Raw genomic sequence first — 15,984 nt, 5'->3', positions numbered from 1 at the left:
ATCATTTTTCAGGAATTGAAAGTACACAAAGCACTCCAGACCAGTACAGTGAGTTTGCAGGAGGCTGGACTGTTGCAGCAAGTTCTCAGATCATCCAAAGGTCTGTCATAATTTTGATCCAGCCAAGGAGTTGATTAGTTGGTCACTGAACAACTTCTTTTTCCTTTTTTTCCTGCACTGCTCAGGTATCTGTGGTCAAAAACCTCCTACAAATTAAACACATGGTTCAGCTGAACATGGATCATCATTCTGGTTCAGACAGATAGTGCCAGAAGCAGATGTGCAAGATGTAAGAGCACAGCAGGTATATGTGATAGTTCTCTCTGATGAAGAGAAGCTCTGGTAGTGGGGATTGTTTAGCCTGAAGAAAAGAAAGCCCAGGCAGGACCTTATTATCTTTACAACTACTTGAAAGAAGGCTGTGGTGAGGTGGGCAGCAGTCTCTTCTCAAGTAGCAAAGTATAGGACAAGAGGAAATGGCCTCAGGTTGCACCAGGTGAGGTTTAGATTGGATATAATAAAAAGGTTCTTCACGAAAAGTGTTGTCAGGCATGGCACAGGCTGCCCAGAGAAGTGGCTGAGTCACCATCCCTGGAGGTATTAGAAGGATGTGTAGATGTGGTGCTTAGGGACATGGTTTAGTGGTGGGCTTGGCAGTGCTGGGTTAACAGTTGGACTTCATGGTAAAGGTCTTTTCCAACCTTAATGGTTCATATGATTCTAAGAATTGCCAGCTTGGTCTGTTTGGAACAAGACTCCTTATGTGTCACACTCTTGTCCTCAGAGCTTGGAAACAGTGGTTTACATTTTTTGGTTTGCAGATAAAGCAAGAGTGCATATTGCTCTGTGGTCGTGTTTCATTCATTGTGCCAGGACCTGTTCCAAGGACTGTGTTATGCCCATAGGTGGGATGGGGAGATCTCTTAGTTTGTGGTACTTGCAAACTGCTGTTAAGTGTGATGTGCTAAATATTAAAAATAACATTAATGTTTCCTTTAGAATCTAGGTATTTAGTGGAAGAATTTGGTTTATGATTTCATGTAAAGCCCACGTGGCTTGAAAAGTCTAACATCAAAATTCTTTGTTGACATTATCTTTATTGAAGCATGGATCTTTAGCTTGGTTCACCATAAAGTGAAGCATTTGATTTATGATAATAGACAGTTCAGGGCTGTAGGGGCATTATAACGTTGCTGGTGTAGATACAACTTTATCAGAAGATACAAACATGACCCGCAATAGAAACAAACACCAAAGAGAACACAATGAAACATTCACTGCTTACAAATCACTTCATCACTACAGACACCAAATGGCAGTTACTGTAAGTAAATCAGTTTCAGAGAACTGACTACATTTAGACAGGGAATTGGGAATTTCTGTTTGGGGCTTAATCCACAAATCCTTAGTAGAAAAAAGTTTAATGTCAAGCATTCTTTTTTTTATCCACAAAACAATGCTAACCAACAGACATATCAAAGAATAAGACCGAAGGATATCAACGCCTTTACAACTACTCTTGCAATTATCTTCTGGATTAGGTACTTAGATGATTTTTTAAAATACATTTTGTAAGAAGGTAAATAGCCCAAAAATCAGCAGCAAAAATATTACAACAACAAAACAAGTAAATACAGTGCCAATGTGTCATGTTGGAGAAGAGAATACGAAGAGGACAAACAATGATAACTTAATCATATAAAATGACACAGAGCTGAAATACAGTGCACTTAAATAACTATGTGACAAAGAATGTTAAATTCTGTACTTAGTATGTAGGTTTTTATAAACATAAAATCTGAAAAGTCTTTGTGCTTAAACTTTTTTTCCTGTTAAACAAAATTAGTTGCTTACTTCCAATACTGCCACTGTAACAGATATTACAACAGATCACAATTTTCACAGACACATCAACATTAAAACATTTACCTATGAGAAAATAAGTCACTTCTCATTAGTTCACAGTGCGAAAAAGTGGTGTATACTCTGTCTTGAAAAAGGCTTTCAGTTATTCATCAAGCCAGTTGCAGAAAAGTCCTGATACCAGATGCAGTGCTAGATTTAAAGAATGGAAAGCAACACATCACATGTTGGGAGGAAAAGAAAAATAAATTTCTCGTTTCTTCATGGATATCGTCTAAGTGACCTTCGTCTTCTGTTGTAGAAATGCCTGAGCCCATGTTGCCGTGAAAAATTCATCATGTAATTTTGTTTGCGAGTGCTGTCAAAGGGTAAAAGAAAAGAATAGTGTCAGTTTCTTTTATATGTAAATTCTTTTCTAGCAGTGAGCTAGTGGGACTGATTCTTCTTTGTCCTTGCAGGACTTTTCAAGTCTGTGCAAACTGGTGTGAAGCACTCCCTTTGTTTCACTGCAAAGGTACAAGGCAATTGAGAATCTGTCCCACTTGGCTTTCATTTACAGTAAATTATCTTAGGGAAAGGTTAAGAGCTTTCAGCTAATGAAAACTGGTGCTGCCTAGGGCCAGATTCACTAAAACTTCATAACATTTCTCTATGGGGGTTTTATACTCCAGTTATCCTTCTGTCTTTGATCATTAACTGCTTTATCGTGAGAACAGAGGAAAAGCTTTATCTTCTTCTTTTACCTTATAGAAAGTGAAGTACAACACTTTTATTCAGGTTAATATTTCCTTCCCCTATGCACCCTCTTCCAAAATGAAAGGAAGGTCTGGGAAATAAGTGTCATCATATCTGGCAGGAGATCAAGCAAGAGCGCCCAACTGCAGCTGAATTTAAGAAGGCACACTTGTTTGGAAGACCTGCCTGGAGTACAAGGCCCATCCCACCTTGTAGGTTTCTACTTCTCCCACTGAGGGAAGAAGGAACCATGAGAGGGCAGATCTGTGAAGACCTGCAGTCAACAAATCTCCCATTTGTGGCTTCAAGGAATGTTTTCACTAGTGAGTTTTGTCTGTGAGTAAGAAGTGAATACTCATAATGTAGTAAGTCATCTTTCCTCTCTAGTGTATAAGCTTATTTTTAGTGAATATGGCCCTTAGGAAAAAGGAGTATGCTATGCTTGTATGCTTTGCAAAATACCTGGTTTTCCACAACCAAAACCAACCTTTCCTGTAGTATGCTAAATTAACCTAAAAAAATGTGTCTAACAAAATTATGCCCTTTTCATGAGATAATCTTGAACACAATTGACTAAATTAATTAATAGTTGTCATGTCAAAATCTAGATTATATACCTCTAAGTAAATTCAAGTCATTTCCTGACTAGTTTTCCAAGGCTTTGCAATTTTTAATTTTTTTTTTACCCCGCTGGAATGTACATACAAGAATGAAATAAAGATCAGCTCCTGGTGACAGTGAAAGAAAACAGATGTACACTTGGCACAACTTTTGGCACTGTCACGGTAAGGTAGAGCTCTAGATCATCTGGCAATGGAGGGAGGGATTGATGTTGACTTATTCAAGTAAAAAGGAAAGGTCTGTGCTGATTTGTAAGTTTTGTGTGAAGGATTGATAGTGGTGAGTTTATGTAACTTCAAAGCACTTGGTAGCTCAAGTACAAAGCAGGACTGAACATGAGTTTTCATTCTGGTCCTTAAGTCATCAGGCTGGAAGCTCCCCCTGCCTCCAATGCCAGCTGTCTCACTGATGAAGGCAGGAGGGAAATAATGACCCCAAACCTGCTCCTGAGATTGGCTGCCATGGGTCATGCATGAAGCTTGAAGAAGTTCTTAATTTTCCCTTCCCTTTAATTCCCATTGCCTGGAAAGTGGGTGGTTCCTCAGACACAGGGCCTTCATGGCCACATCACAGCTCTCAGGAGAGCATCCTAAGCATGAGGTGAGGATAGAGCACCTATCTGCTGGGAAAAGGCTGCTCTGCAGCCAAAACACAGCAGATGGGCCTGGGAGAAAGCCCAGCTCTGAGCAGCTTTGCTCTTTGCTCTGGGTACATGGGGCCAAACACAGCCTGCCAAAGTGTTTGGCTGAAAAAATTGCCATTTCTGGACCTGGTTAAATTTAGGAGTGAGCTTGGTTTTGCTAGCCTCAGCTTGGACAACACTTGGACAGATGGGGCACATGCTGAGCTGCAGTCCTTGTCCCAGGAGCCTTTTCTGAGCCTGTGTCCAGCAACGGCTCAGCAGAGATGTTCAGGACTTGTTTTGGACATTGCTATGAGCACCTGGCCTCTATTTCACTTCAAATGACCAACCATTTTGTATCTGGCCTTAAAGGGATGGTAAAGATGTTTAAAACAATGAACAAAGAAAAAAAAGGAAAAGAAAAAAATTGAAAAAAGGAACAAAGAAGTGCTTACCTAGTAATGTAGAAGGAATTTACTTATTTTTTTTAATGTATGTAATTTTGTTCCATTGGAAGATGATCAAGGTGTTAGAAAGAAGCATGTATTTATGTCTTACACTGAACACCATAGCAGTACAGTATGTGAAAAATAAGAGAAGTCTAAATTCTCAGGAACTCAATGTGGTTTTTTTAACTTGCATTAATGTAGTTCAACCTTGTCCTCAGTGACATGAGACAGACTTTCCAGCTACTGGTTAGATGCCACAGAAGAACCTTGATGCCTGCTGTAGAAATACTGTGATTTTCACTCTTTCCATGGGTAAATATGTATACCCTATGCATTACAGTATTATATCATATTGCACCACAAAATCAGAGTAGGTGTGGTTTTCAGAATCAGTGGCAACTTGAAGACAGCTTTGTCAGTGTGTAATGGACTGGTCAGCACCTGCTGAGCTTTTTGTCTTTTCTGTGCATTCACTGAACCATCAGTCAGTCAGTCAGAGAAGTTCAGATCCAAAGTAATTATCTGTGTATTACTGATGGAGCACAAAGCAAACAAAAACAATTAGCAGGAGTGACTGCTGTATAGTCTGACAGTTTTGAGTGAACTACTAAAAAATAACCAGTAGATAATACTGTTTAAATTTATGTAGGAAACCCTAAAAAATGTTCCAATGAAGTACCTGGAGTTGTGCTAGTTGGATGAAAGCAATATGTAGCCAATGCAGAAAAGCAAAAACAAAACTATTTAGGGTGTGTTCAAAAAAATACCTACAATAAAGCAATTTATGAGAAGGAGTCTCTCTGGACTAAAGTCTCTTTAGTGTTTAGTAGAGCATTATGTTTATTGCATGTTTCCTAAACTACAATTTGAATTACAAGGCTGCAATTTAAAGTTTATAAAAATGGAACAAAGCCAAACTGAGTGAAAAATATGCAGTCCATAACCCCAGTAAATACGAATGTGTTTCCTTATTTGTGTGTTTTTAATTGATGGGGCACAAAACAGGAACAAAATAGAAACAAAAATATTTGAATAACAAAATTAAACATGAAAAAAGCCTTAGAACACAGCAAAGGTATGTCCCTCAAGACTAGGTTTGGAATAAATTTTGATGGAGAATTACAAATGCTTTGTTAGGCAGGTACTGTAATGGAAAAATTCACGTGCTCTGACTGAGGGCTCATATCAATGGCAAATATTCTTTGGCTTTGGTGGAGTCAACACTTGAACCCTGAGCTCAGTAGCTTTACTGGTTAGTGGTATTCACTAACTGCAGGAGCACAAAGCAGCTGGGTTACATGAAATGAAAGCACTGCCTGGGGACACTGGTTCTGTGTCCAGGGGGCAGGTTTGGCCATGGCACCGTGCAGACTGACTGACATACACTTCCTGACTGTGGCTGCATCTCTGTGGTCATTTATTACAGAAAAAAGTGGGAATTGCCCCTTGGCTGCTCATACAATGCTCTGGGGGTCCTCCATTGGTAGGTCTCACTGTACCCTATCTGAAGCAGACAGAGAAGTCTCATTACAGCCTTGGTAAAATTCCCACTGCACATCATTCCCACTGGCACAATCTACTGAACAATTTCTGCTAAGTTTAACTTCCCCCAATGCTCACTGAGGAAGCAGTGCAGGATCAGGGCCCTCAGGAGCTATGTGGCATATCTCAGAGTATAAAAGATTTTCCACCAACCCGTCATTGACAAAACTTTGTGAAAAAGCTGTAGCTGTAACAGAAACATACATTTAATACTGATTCAGGGAAAGTACTTACCTTATTCTAGTGTAAAACCAATGACAGCAAACAATGAAATACAACACAAGTTAGAAAATGCCTTTCAATGCATGCAGCACTGTGATTAGTCATAAAACCCTGATGAGGTTTAGAGGCAATATAGGACTTTTCATCTCTTTTGAAAATAAAAATTGAACAAATTATTTCCTCAGCTTTCAAGTCAATGTTTAAAATTCAGCATGCACTTTTTAGAAACATAATAGAAATGTAATAGAAGCACAAACCGCATCATATTAAATTTGGCATAAATGTTGTGAATATTCAGATAGTCACCTAATGTTTGAACTACTTATGTTCTTTATCATAAATCTGTTGATACTTAATTTAAATGCATTTTTCAAATCTTTGCTTTTTATTAAAAAAAAGGAAGCTGATGAAAATGCTTTTTTCATCGTGATCATTTCTTGTTAAATCTAGAATATACAATTTGTATTTAATTATTCCAAAATAAGAATAAACATTCTTCGCACCAAATGCAATGTAACTTCTCACTAAATCATTTGTGCCAAAAATGTGAGAATATCTCAACAATGAAGAGCATGGAGTGATGGCTATGGAGAGATTAATTTTGTTATCTATCAGTTAACCATAAAATAGTAGGTGGGGATAACATTTCTTGCATTCCTTGTATAACTTATATTCCTTTGGATCACATTACAAGTTTTGGCATAAAGAAAACAATATCAGACCCTTAGTGTTCATCTTATAACTATCCTTTATTTCTCAGTACCTTTGACTTTTAATTAAGTTAATGAGATTTCTCTAAGGGCCTGCCCTATATACAAAGAAATGGCAGTCGTGTAATGCACATGCAAGGAAGTGTGAGGTGTGTGTGCAGTGGGCAGGCTGAGAGCTGTGCTTCCAGAGAAAAACAATGTGCCAAATGAAATGCAGAATTGGACATGGGCTCTTCTTAGGGCAGAAGTACAGGGGCACAAAAAACCACTCTTTCTTAAGCCTGGGATAAAATACTTTTTTATCCTAAGAAGAGCCACATGTAACACATGAGAGTTGGGCCCAAAGCTTTCTTTACAAATGGAGAGAAAAAATGCTGCACTAATGAGGAATAATCAGCACTGGATTATAAAAGGGACTGGACAACTTAACAACTTGCATCTTCTCCCCACCAAAGGACAGACATCAACTGTTGTTAATTTGGCAAGTTCAATATAATGTATAACATTGTCAACACAGGTATTTGGTTTCACCTGCTTAAAAGAGGTGCTCAATTTAAGTTCATTTGTAGCTGCACCACAATCTTAAAAATAGTGCTTTTTATTGAGTGATTCAAAGAGTTCATTCAAAAGTGGGATGATTTTAAGTAAGATACAAAAGCATCCATCTTTGGTCTTTTTTATCACTGCCAGGTATTTTTCATGCATGTATAATCTGCATGTTGATTTTTTTCCCCCACAGCAATTTTCTTGGGGGCAAAGAGGAATCAAAGAAATGGCATCCTGAAGGCATGTTTGCTGGTGAGAGGATGGTGGCCCTTGACTCAGAACAGTGTCATGACCCTGGCTGTAGCAGTAGCTTCAGCTGTAGCAGTATCTGCACTATGACTTGGCAGCTAGGTCTGGGACAGAACTGATTGCAAGTCTTTGGACTGCTGTTCTCAGTTGGGCCATGAAAGCAGATATTACAGATATGCCCCTGGGGTGAGCACTCTAGGGAGGAGCAGGGACATCCCCTGTTTTGGATGGGAAATAAAATCAAGAAAATCTTTATTTTCTTTGCCTTCCTACAGATCAGCTCTGCCTGCTGGAGGTGCTTTCCCTGCTTGCCCTCTTACTGCAGCCCTTAGCCTGCTCAAGGAGAGCATGGCTCTCTTGCCTGGGGGCTGAGGAAAAGCTGGCACAGCACCTAGCAGTGCACCTGGGGGTGCACGCAGCCAGACCAACACACAGGCTGGGAAATCAGGCCTCTATCACCCCAAAGGGTAGTGAAGAAAACACAAGAAGAGATGTATGGAAAGCCAGGGATTTATCTGTGTCCCAAACCACACCTCCTAGTGTAGGTTGGCTCCTTGCTCTGACACCTCCCAGGCTGAGGCTTGCCTGTTGCATCAACATGGGTAAACAGATCACAAACATGGAAATCTAGGACTGAAACCAGAGCCAGTGAGGATAATTTTGGTGGTTCTAGAGAGGTGTATGGGGTGTCATCCAGGTGGGTGGTGGAATGCAGGGTTGTAAGAGGACTGAATACAGACTGTGTTGGATATGGACCATCAATGGGCTCTTATGTAGAGATGTTCATGGCCTTCTGAGACCAGGCCAGAGTTCCAGCAGAAATTACTTCCCATTTAGGAGGCACAGGTATTTCATGAAGTAGCCCAGCTTTGGGATGAATAAACCAGACAGAAGCCTACCAACTCTCCAATGACTCCCTAAAGAATTAATGGGAAGAGATAAACCCTGGTGAATGGTTCAAGCTCAGGCTGTCCCTCTCTGCAGCCCTGGGGTGGCTATTGCCCACAGAGCTCTCCCCTGGCAATCTTGGTGGGAAGGGAGAGCACCCAGAGGACTCTGCCTCCTCCCCTCTTGCTGGAGAGCTGCCTGGGAAAGGGGGGTTTGTTCTTCCCAGAAGCAGGCAGTGCTTTTGTACCCTTCATTGGAAAATGAAGGAATATTAAGAATGGAAGCCAAGTCCTATCCCTAGTACTCACAGTGTGATTCCTGGTAGCCCTGGTGTGTGCAGGACCATCTAGGGTGAGTACTAACAAACACTGATCCAGGCTCCCTTCTGATACCCTGCAGCACTTCATGGAGGTGACTGAATGTCTTCAGCATTTAACAGGTGAAGAAACTGAAGTGCTGGGGGTAAAGTGGTCAGTGTGAGGTGACCAAGTGAAATAGCAGAGCTACAGAAAAACCCAGATGAGAGTATTTATTGATAAGGAAGTTTCAGATTACTTGCAAATAAATTTGAGGAGGCCTAAAGAATATTTTGATAAATTACAATGTGCAGATAGAACTTAAGCAAAGCAGAGGAGTTAAATGCAGCTGTCAGGTCTGAGCACATGCCAGTACAGGAATCAGATGCACCATGGAATGTAATTCTGCTCTTCCTCAGAGCAGTATGTCTCATGTGTTGTAGTTAGCAGGGACTGGAACTCTACATCTGGCCTTTGGGAAATAAGATATCATGGCACTGTGTTTCACAGGACTTGGTAAGGGAGAAATCAGTCCAGTTTGGTCTGTCTTTCTCTGTGGATTCTACCAGATGTCATTTGAACAGGTTGAAAATCCTCTGTCTCTAGCCTGATATTTAGGGCAATTTTCCGAAGCTCTTAAAGCTCTTTAACAGGTCTAAAATAATAAAAGAGAGGGGACACTGTCTGTCCACCTGGTTACTTCTCTTGGCAAGGTGTGATTACTTGCTATGGCCATTCTAGTGTAACATATCTCACATGACTTGTTGTTACCATTCAGCTTTTGTGTTTAGTCTACAGCCTGGCAGATCTCATTGTCAGAGAAGTTCTCCACATTTCAGCCTCAGAGCAACTTTTTAAAGATCTGGTTTTTTCCTACTTATGGCCCCTAATTCAATGCTTGGATTGATGGGTAACGTTATACTTTATTTTTTCTCTTACATGGTTTTTTCTATTAATTTTATTTTTAATTGCAAGGTAGAAAGACTTGTGAATATTTCAGAATGACCAGCTCCCCTTTCAATGGTTTCCTAAACATGGTGACCTTCCTGCAGGCTCATACTCTTCCATATCTTTCCTGATGCAGCATCACACAGCCATTGATTGACTAAACCAGGAATCATATCCATTTCTCTCCTCTGTTCCTTCCAGTTTAAAGCTTAATGTTATGGAAGCAGAGCCCAGCAAGGTGTGTAAAAGCAGTGGAGGGTGTACAGTTACTCAGTGTTGGGACCAGTTTGGTTTGGGGTTGATATGAGTGCCATGCAAGCTGGTGCTTCTTGGTGGAAAGGAGAACAGGACTAACTAGCAATCAGACAATTCACTTTTCTACTGTTAAAAAACATTACTTGCAGTGCCTCTGCTAATTCAGAAACCTCATAGCTATAATTACACAGTCTGGAGGTTATCTAAGCCTAATTTCTCCATTGCTTGTTTTTAAATTGTTCAATAAAAGAATGTTTGAACCTATCTATGGAGCAGGCTCGCCTCTCTTTGCCAACCACTGCCAGCGATGAGTTCCTGCCCGGGAAGCCACTAGCACTTCACTTCTACTGGAACTAAATTGTTAGAGAAAAAGCAGGTCATCTCTTCGTGATGCAACACAGGAAAAACGGGTTAGCTGCCAGCGAAACCCATCTCAAGAATGGGAGAATCAGGAGGGTGCAGACTTGGTAAAATCTTGACAAGGGGATGAATATAGAGCTCGGACCATAGGAACCTGATATAGTGAACCCTGTTTCTGAACAGTATCCTTCTTACTAAAAAAAGGAAATGAATAAGGCATTAGTTGCTAACACAAATTTTTAAGAGGCACAACAACATTACTTTGTGCAATGAACAATACAGAAGAATGTTTTTTATTTTTGAAAGGATATAGATCAGCCTTAAATGGCAGCACAGTGTTGAGCAGGATATCCTTTCTTATGTCCCAGCACAGTAATTTTTTAATAGTCATTGCTGCATTACAGGACCACAGCAATACTTGGAGGTGATAAAGCCCCACTTTCCCTCCTTCATTTTTCCACAATTTTTTCCACACACCCCCCTGCTGTGACACTTACTTTGTGTCCATCTTTACTACTGACTGTTGCAGTCAGGGCAGAGCATCAGGAAAGATAGGATTTTAAAGGTTTCCCTTTGAGAACAGATTCCCTGGGCCACAATGGTTCTTAATGAGCTTAATACTCATGTCATGCTGGAGAAAGTTCAGTGCTTTCTGAGGTGGGGTGGGATGAGGTGAAGCTGATACTCACAGGACGACTTCTACGTGGTCCAAAGCCCACTGATCATGACCTGTTCCGTTGTGACGGGGCTGCCACCAGCGCAGTAAGACTCCTTTCATTCGTGCCTCCCTGTCACACAAACACAAGGGCCTGTGAGAGCTCCAGACTATTGGTCCTCTGCATATCCCTATCTATCCCCCAACAGGAACTGAGAGCAAAGTCAAATTGTTTCTGTGTCACTGAACATCAACACATTGTACGTGTAAAACACTTAATAGCTAAAAATGCACACAGGTAGGGAGGATTTTCCCCCCTTATCTTCAAAACAAGTATTTTTTCTGCTTTTCTTTTAAGTCCATTGACAAACACTAGCCTGGAATTTCTTAATCAGCCTTCCTCTTAAGTCTTCTTCTTTGTTTATCCTCTCATCAACCTTTTTTCTTCAACAGTGATGCACAGATAGGTTATTTTTTAGCAGAAGTGTAACTTGTGCAATAAGGGTAAGAGGTAATGAAACGTGACTGGGTACTCACAAGGGAACGTTATAAGACACTCTTTGGGCTTGTATAAAGTCCTTTGGCTGATGCTGTGCAATTACTTGCCATGTAATTCCATTATTTACACTGTATTGGAGGAGCACTGCCTTATCTACAGTGTTAGGATCACTCAGATTGGTATTGCAACTGTCTGTTTGTGAAATACTTCCAATTTGCAAAACGAACATGATTTTGCTGTAAAACACAAAGAGAAAAAGTATTTTCAATATGCAAAATTATTCAAACGGGAACAATAGTATTTCTAGGTTTACTGCAGTTACCTTATCAGAACTTGTAGCATTTTCAAGAATCATTACTTTAACATGCAAAATAAACTGTTCTCACATCTTTAAAACACAGTTCCACTTTCAAAATAATAGTTTACTATGTATAATATATTGTCACAGGCAGGATCCAATTTTGCAATATATCTGCACAAAACTGAGATGGATAAAAATGCAGACATGTAAATGAGTGTATGAAAAGTTTAAAAAGGACAAATAAAGGTTGAATATAAGAAAGTGCCTAAAAATATGTTTATCATATTCTACCCAGGTGTTCAAGTAAGAAGAGAAGAGCCTGATTTATATCTGGCCCATTGGCCAATTCATCCTGTTTCTAATCTTGCTTTGGACAACTCAATATAAACCAGTCCTGAAAGCTGTCACTCTGCTAAGAGCCAGCATAGGCTGTTTACATTTGTTTTTCCATGGCCAAAGAGGCTCAATAGATGAAAAACATACTCCTGTTCATTGCCAGGTGAATATAATTCTATTTGACAACTGAAATGAGAAAATGACCCTGTAATTACTAAATAACATCTTTAGTCATAACCATTGTGGAGGCACATACAAACATGGGATTTGTCTTATCAGATCAGGCACTGGTCCAGGCAGTCTGGTGTCCAGTCTTTGCCAACAGCTTCATTGTCAGTGCTGGCTTACAGAGACAGTGCTCTGTTGGGCATGATGAAAACATCTGACCTTTTCATCTGACATCCTCACTCTCCATCTCCCAAATAAGTCACAAAGCAATTTGCCAACCCTAATGTTTTCTGCCAGCCACATCCAACTGCATGGCACTGCTAGGTCAGTCCATCCTCATCTGTACTGGCCCACAGGGCTGCAAATACATGTGAAGAGTTTCCTTTCTCATGAATTGTTAAAAGAGCTGTTTAGGCTCAAGCTATTACCTTGCTCGGGTGAGATCCAGAGGCTTGGTCACAGCTTGTCTTATTTGACATCCGTTAAAATAGAGTGAATCTCCATGGGCGTAGGGTGCCAGCTGTCCACATCCATTCCCTATCACTCCCCCCTGAATGGTTTCCCAGTTTATTTCAGTGACTCTTTCAGACTCAAAATTATCTTTAATATAACTTGGCAGATCATGGCTAAAAACAGAGCAGTCATCACCTAAAAATGACACAATGAAGTTGTAAAACATGCAAAAAATAGAAAGAATGGAGAAAATCAAGTTACAGGTCATTGTAATTCCTTTCAAGGTTGTGGCTCAATATACAGTGTGAGGACAGTCTGAATATATTTCAGCAGATCCATTAATAATGTGCACATTGATATACAGCGGTCATTTTTACAAAACTGAGGCTGTGAGTCTAATTTTTACAGCAGTATAACTTCAAGAACTGCAATACAATTTCTCCTGGTTTGCACTGATGCCAATAGGAGAAACCTCAGATTGTGGGTTGAAGGCAAATATGTCTAAAAACTCAGAAGGGATCTGATCTTACGAGGCTCTCCTGGAAGACATTAAACACTGGCTCCACTCCCACAAAGCACTTAGAGCTTACCAAGGGCACTCAGGTACCATTAGGCATGTGCTTAACTGCACTGAGGGCTTAGAGCAGAACACTCTGTCCTGATGGGGCACAGAATCCCTTGCAGATGCCAGTCACCAACATCTAGATCCCATTTGCACATCCTCTGGGGTGCACCCTTGGAAGGAATGTGGGGTGGAAGCCAATTCTGGGTAATCAAGTAGCCATGTTCTGCCTTCAGTGAAGACTGGGTGGACTTTCCATACAGCGCCAGGTGGGAGAGACTGCTGACTCAATATGGAAAGAGTAAGGAGGGGGAAAAAATTTTATTTAGAGCCCTGACAAATTATTAATTTTGGATTTTTTACTCAGACATTCCAGTGATGAATTTGGACATGATACATCATTTTGTCTTTTTGTTTAATTTTGAGCTAAACTAGATTGCAGTAGATGTACAGGAGAGAAATGAAAAAATGGAACCTTGGAATCCTTCATCACAGATGCAGATGGCTCCAGTTGTGCAATACCCATGGCCACTGCAGAGCTTTGGGCATGCTTCCCCAATGTACACGTGATCAATTGCCCAGCTCTGCTTCTCTAGTTCTTCTCCTTTCTGAATCCACCTGAACTGGGTTGCACTGCAAATACCAAAATCCAAACACTGTGTTAGGATACGTAGCAATTAAACATATCTATACAGTGATGTTCTAATACACCAGCAGCAAATGTAGCCAAAAATGTCATGTGAGGGAGCTGTGACTTCAATAACTGGAAAGACCCACCCTGCTACATCATTGGCAGTAGTGGCTTCTATTAACTAAAAGCTTCCTGAAGAATATTAGTTATTTTATTTGCAGGGACCTTTGTGACAGGGAGGAATGATGAATCTGACTCCATGTTCTTAGAAGGCTAATTTATTACTTTATGATACTATATTATATTAAAGAATGCTATACTAAACTATACTAAAGAATACAGAAAGGATGCTTACTTAGTGCTAAAAAGATAATAATGAAAACTCGTGACTCTTTCCAGAGTCTCGACACACCTTGGCCCTGATTGGCCAATGAATGAAAACAACTCACACCAGAATCCAGTGAAACAATCACCTGAGAGTAAACAATCTCCAAACACATTCCACAACTCAGGAGAAGCAAATGAGATAAGAATTGTTTTCCTTTTCTCTGAGGCTCCTCAACTTCCCAGGAGACAACTCCTGGGTGAAGGGATTTTTCAGAGAATGTGAGTGCCACAACTAGTAATGTATCAAATTTAAATCTGCAATAAGGAATCATTCTTAATTCACCCATTGTTCCTAGTAAACCATGCCAGCAAGACAGCTGTCATTTTATAGGTCCACAGTGAGCTGACCTTTCATGAACCTACCTGGATGAGACATGGTCAGGCAGCTGGATAGTTATTCTTCTCCACATGGAGCTGTTGACAGAGTTATAGATGGTAGCTTCATGGAATTGAAATGGGGAGCAGCCAATGCTATTAGATGAGGAAGGAAGGCAGTGTGTCTGGACAAGTTGCCATGAGTCTGTCCTGTAGGAAGCAAAAACAAAAAAGAAAATAGTTTTAGAACAACTGAAAAAATAATGAAAGGAAAAGAGATTATTTCTAAGGGTCATGACATTGCCTGTCTTACTAAAGAAACATAAGAGATTGTCAGCAATAGTTTCCATGCTCTGGAGCCACAAATAAACAAGAGGTGAGAGGTCAAAGCACAGGTGCAGCCAGGGGGGATGTCTGAGTGTTGTGGAGCCCTTGGTGGTGGTACTCCCAGCAGTGTGGCACATACAGATGCTCTGACAGAAGGATTTATTTAGGATGTAGCTCCTAAGCCTCTTTCTTACAGTGTTCATGAGAGTCCCAATAGAATTTGCTACATTTTCACCCACAGCTTTTTGAGCACAGAATATACCTTCATTTTTACAAATTATAACATGCTGCTATTCTACAGCTCATGAGGCAGTGTTATTGTTAGCTAGTTAAAGACCAATTTGGAGTTCAGTAACTCCCACTTCATGGCAGCTTGGTCCTATATCCTACTGGTTTCCTGCAAATGTGTTTTCCTGTGAGCACATTTTTAAGAGGAACATGCTCATGATTGTAACTACAAGCTCAATGCCATGAATCTGTCAACATCTGGGATAAAATATAAAGAGAATTTATGGGAGTTATGTAGACAAATTCCAGTGCTTGCACACAGGCTTTGTTCAGATTCTGTTACAACATGAATAACAAAGCATATTACAATAATTCATTTTACAACATGAATAGCAAAGCTTTAATAAATAGAAGCTCTCTACAGTTTTAATGTCATACTATTTTTTCTTCAGCTCTGTGTATTCTGCTGTCATTTACCTGGCATCCTTTGTATATTCCAGCATCACTGAGTGGAGGTCCCCACAAGAATTTGCCTCACAGCCAACCACGATCTATAGCACAAATAAAATCAACAGCTATAACAAGTCAGGTAGATATTTAAAGTGATATATAATCAAGTTATGTTCTCCTTTTTTATTGTTTCTTTATGAGGTGTATGAAGGATTGTCAACTTAGAACTTGGGCAGAATCCATCACAAGTGGATGGAAAACAAAAGACGCAGTACTTCAGATATTGTTTTTACTTAAAGAATTTTACTTCCTTGCTACTGTTGTTTCCTAACAGAATCCTAACACTTCATTTCTAAAGTCCAAATT

The 15,984-nt window shown here is 40.1% G+C and overlaps 1 protein-coding gene and 1 long non-coding RNA gene across 5 annotated transcripts in view; one reads left to right on the top strand and one right to left on the bottom strand.

The window, feature by feature from the left end:
- Positions 1 to 15,984, top strand: part of LOC132327814 (uncharacterized) — a 39,448-nt gene that overhangs the window by 4,892 nt on the left and 18,572 nt on the right. For 2 of the 3 annotated variants that reach the window (XR_009486622.1, XR_009486621.1), the window contains one exon: positions 13 to 100. The exons of the other annotated variant lie outside the window; for it this stretch is intronic. This is a non-coding gene — a long non-coding RNA (uncharacterized LOC132327814). The remainder of the gene's footprint in view (positions 1 to 12; positions 101 to 15,984) is intronic. 3 annotated transcript variants of the gene reach the window in all.
- The window catches only part of RELN (reelin), a 282,225-nt gene continuing 267,318 nt past the window's right edge, over positions 1,078 to 15,984 (bottom strand). Inside the window, exons 58-64 of one of the 2 annotated variants that reach the window (XM_059847390.1) lie at positions 15,646 to 15,719; positions 14,662 to 14,823; positions 13,756 to 13,913; positions 12,694 to 12,913; positions 11,499 to 11,696; positions 10,996 to 11,094; positions 1,078 to 2,221 (exon numbers count right to left, since the gene is read on the bottom strand). In XM_059847390.1, coding sequence (XP_059703373.1) covers positions 2,125 to 2,221; positions 10,996 to 11,094; positions 11,499 to 11,696; positions 12,694 to 12,913; positions 13,756 to 13,913; positions 14,662 to 14,823; positions 15,646 to 15,719 — 1,008 coding nt within the window. In that variant the 3' untranslated portion in view covers positions 1,078 to 2,124. Of the gene's footprint in view, positions 2,222 to 5,418; positions 6,203 to 10,995; positions 11,095 to 11,498; positions 11,697 to 12,693; positions 12,914 to 13,755; positions 13,914 to 14,661; positions 14,824 to 15,645; positions 15,720 to 15,984 lie in introns of those variants that run through there. The other variant, XM_059847391.1, reaches the window with a different exon arrangement.

Source organism: Haemorhous mexicanus, chromosome 5, assembly GCF_027477595.1.
Source record: "Haemorhous mexicanus isolate bHaeMex1 chromosome 5, bHaeMex1.pri, whole genome shotgun sequence".
Taxonomy (NCBI): Eukaryota; Metazoa; Chordata; class Aves; order Passeriformes; family Fringillidae; genus Haemorhous; species Haemorhous mexicanus.
This window is presented reverse-complemented; position numbering and strand designations above follow the sequence as displayed.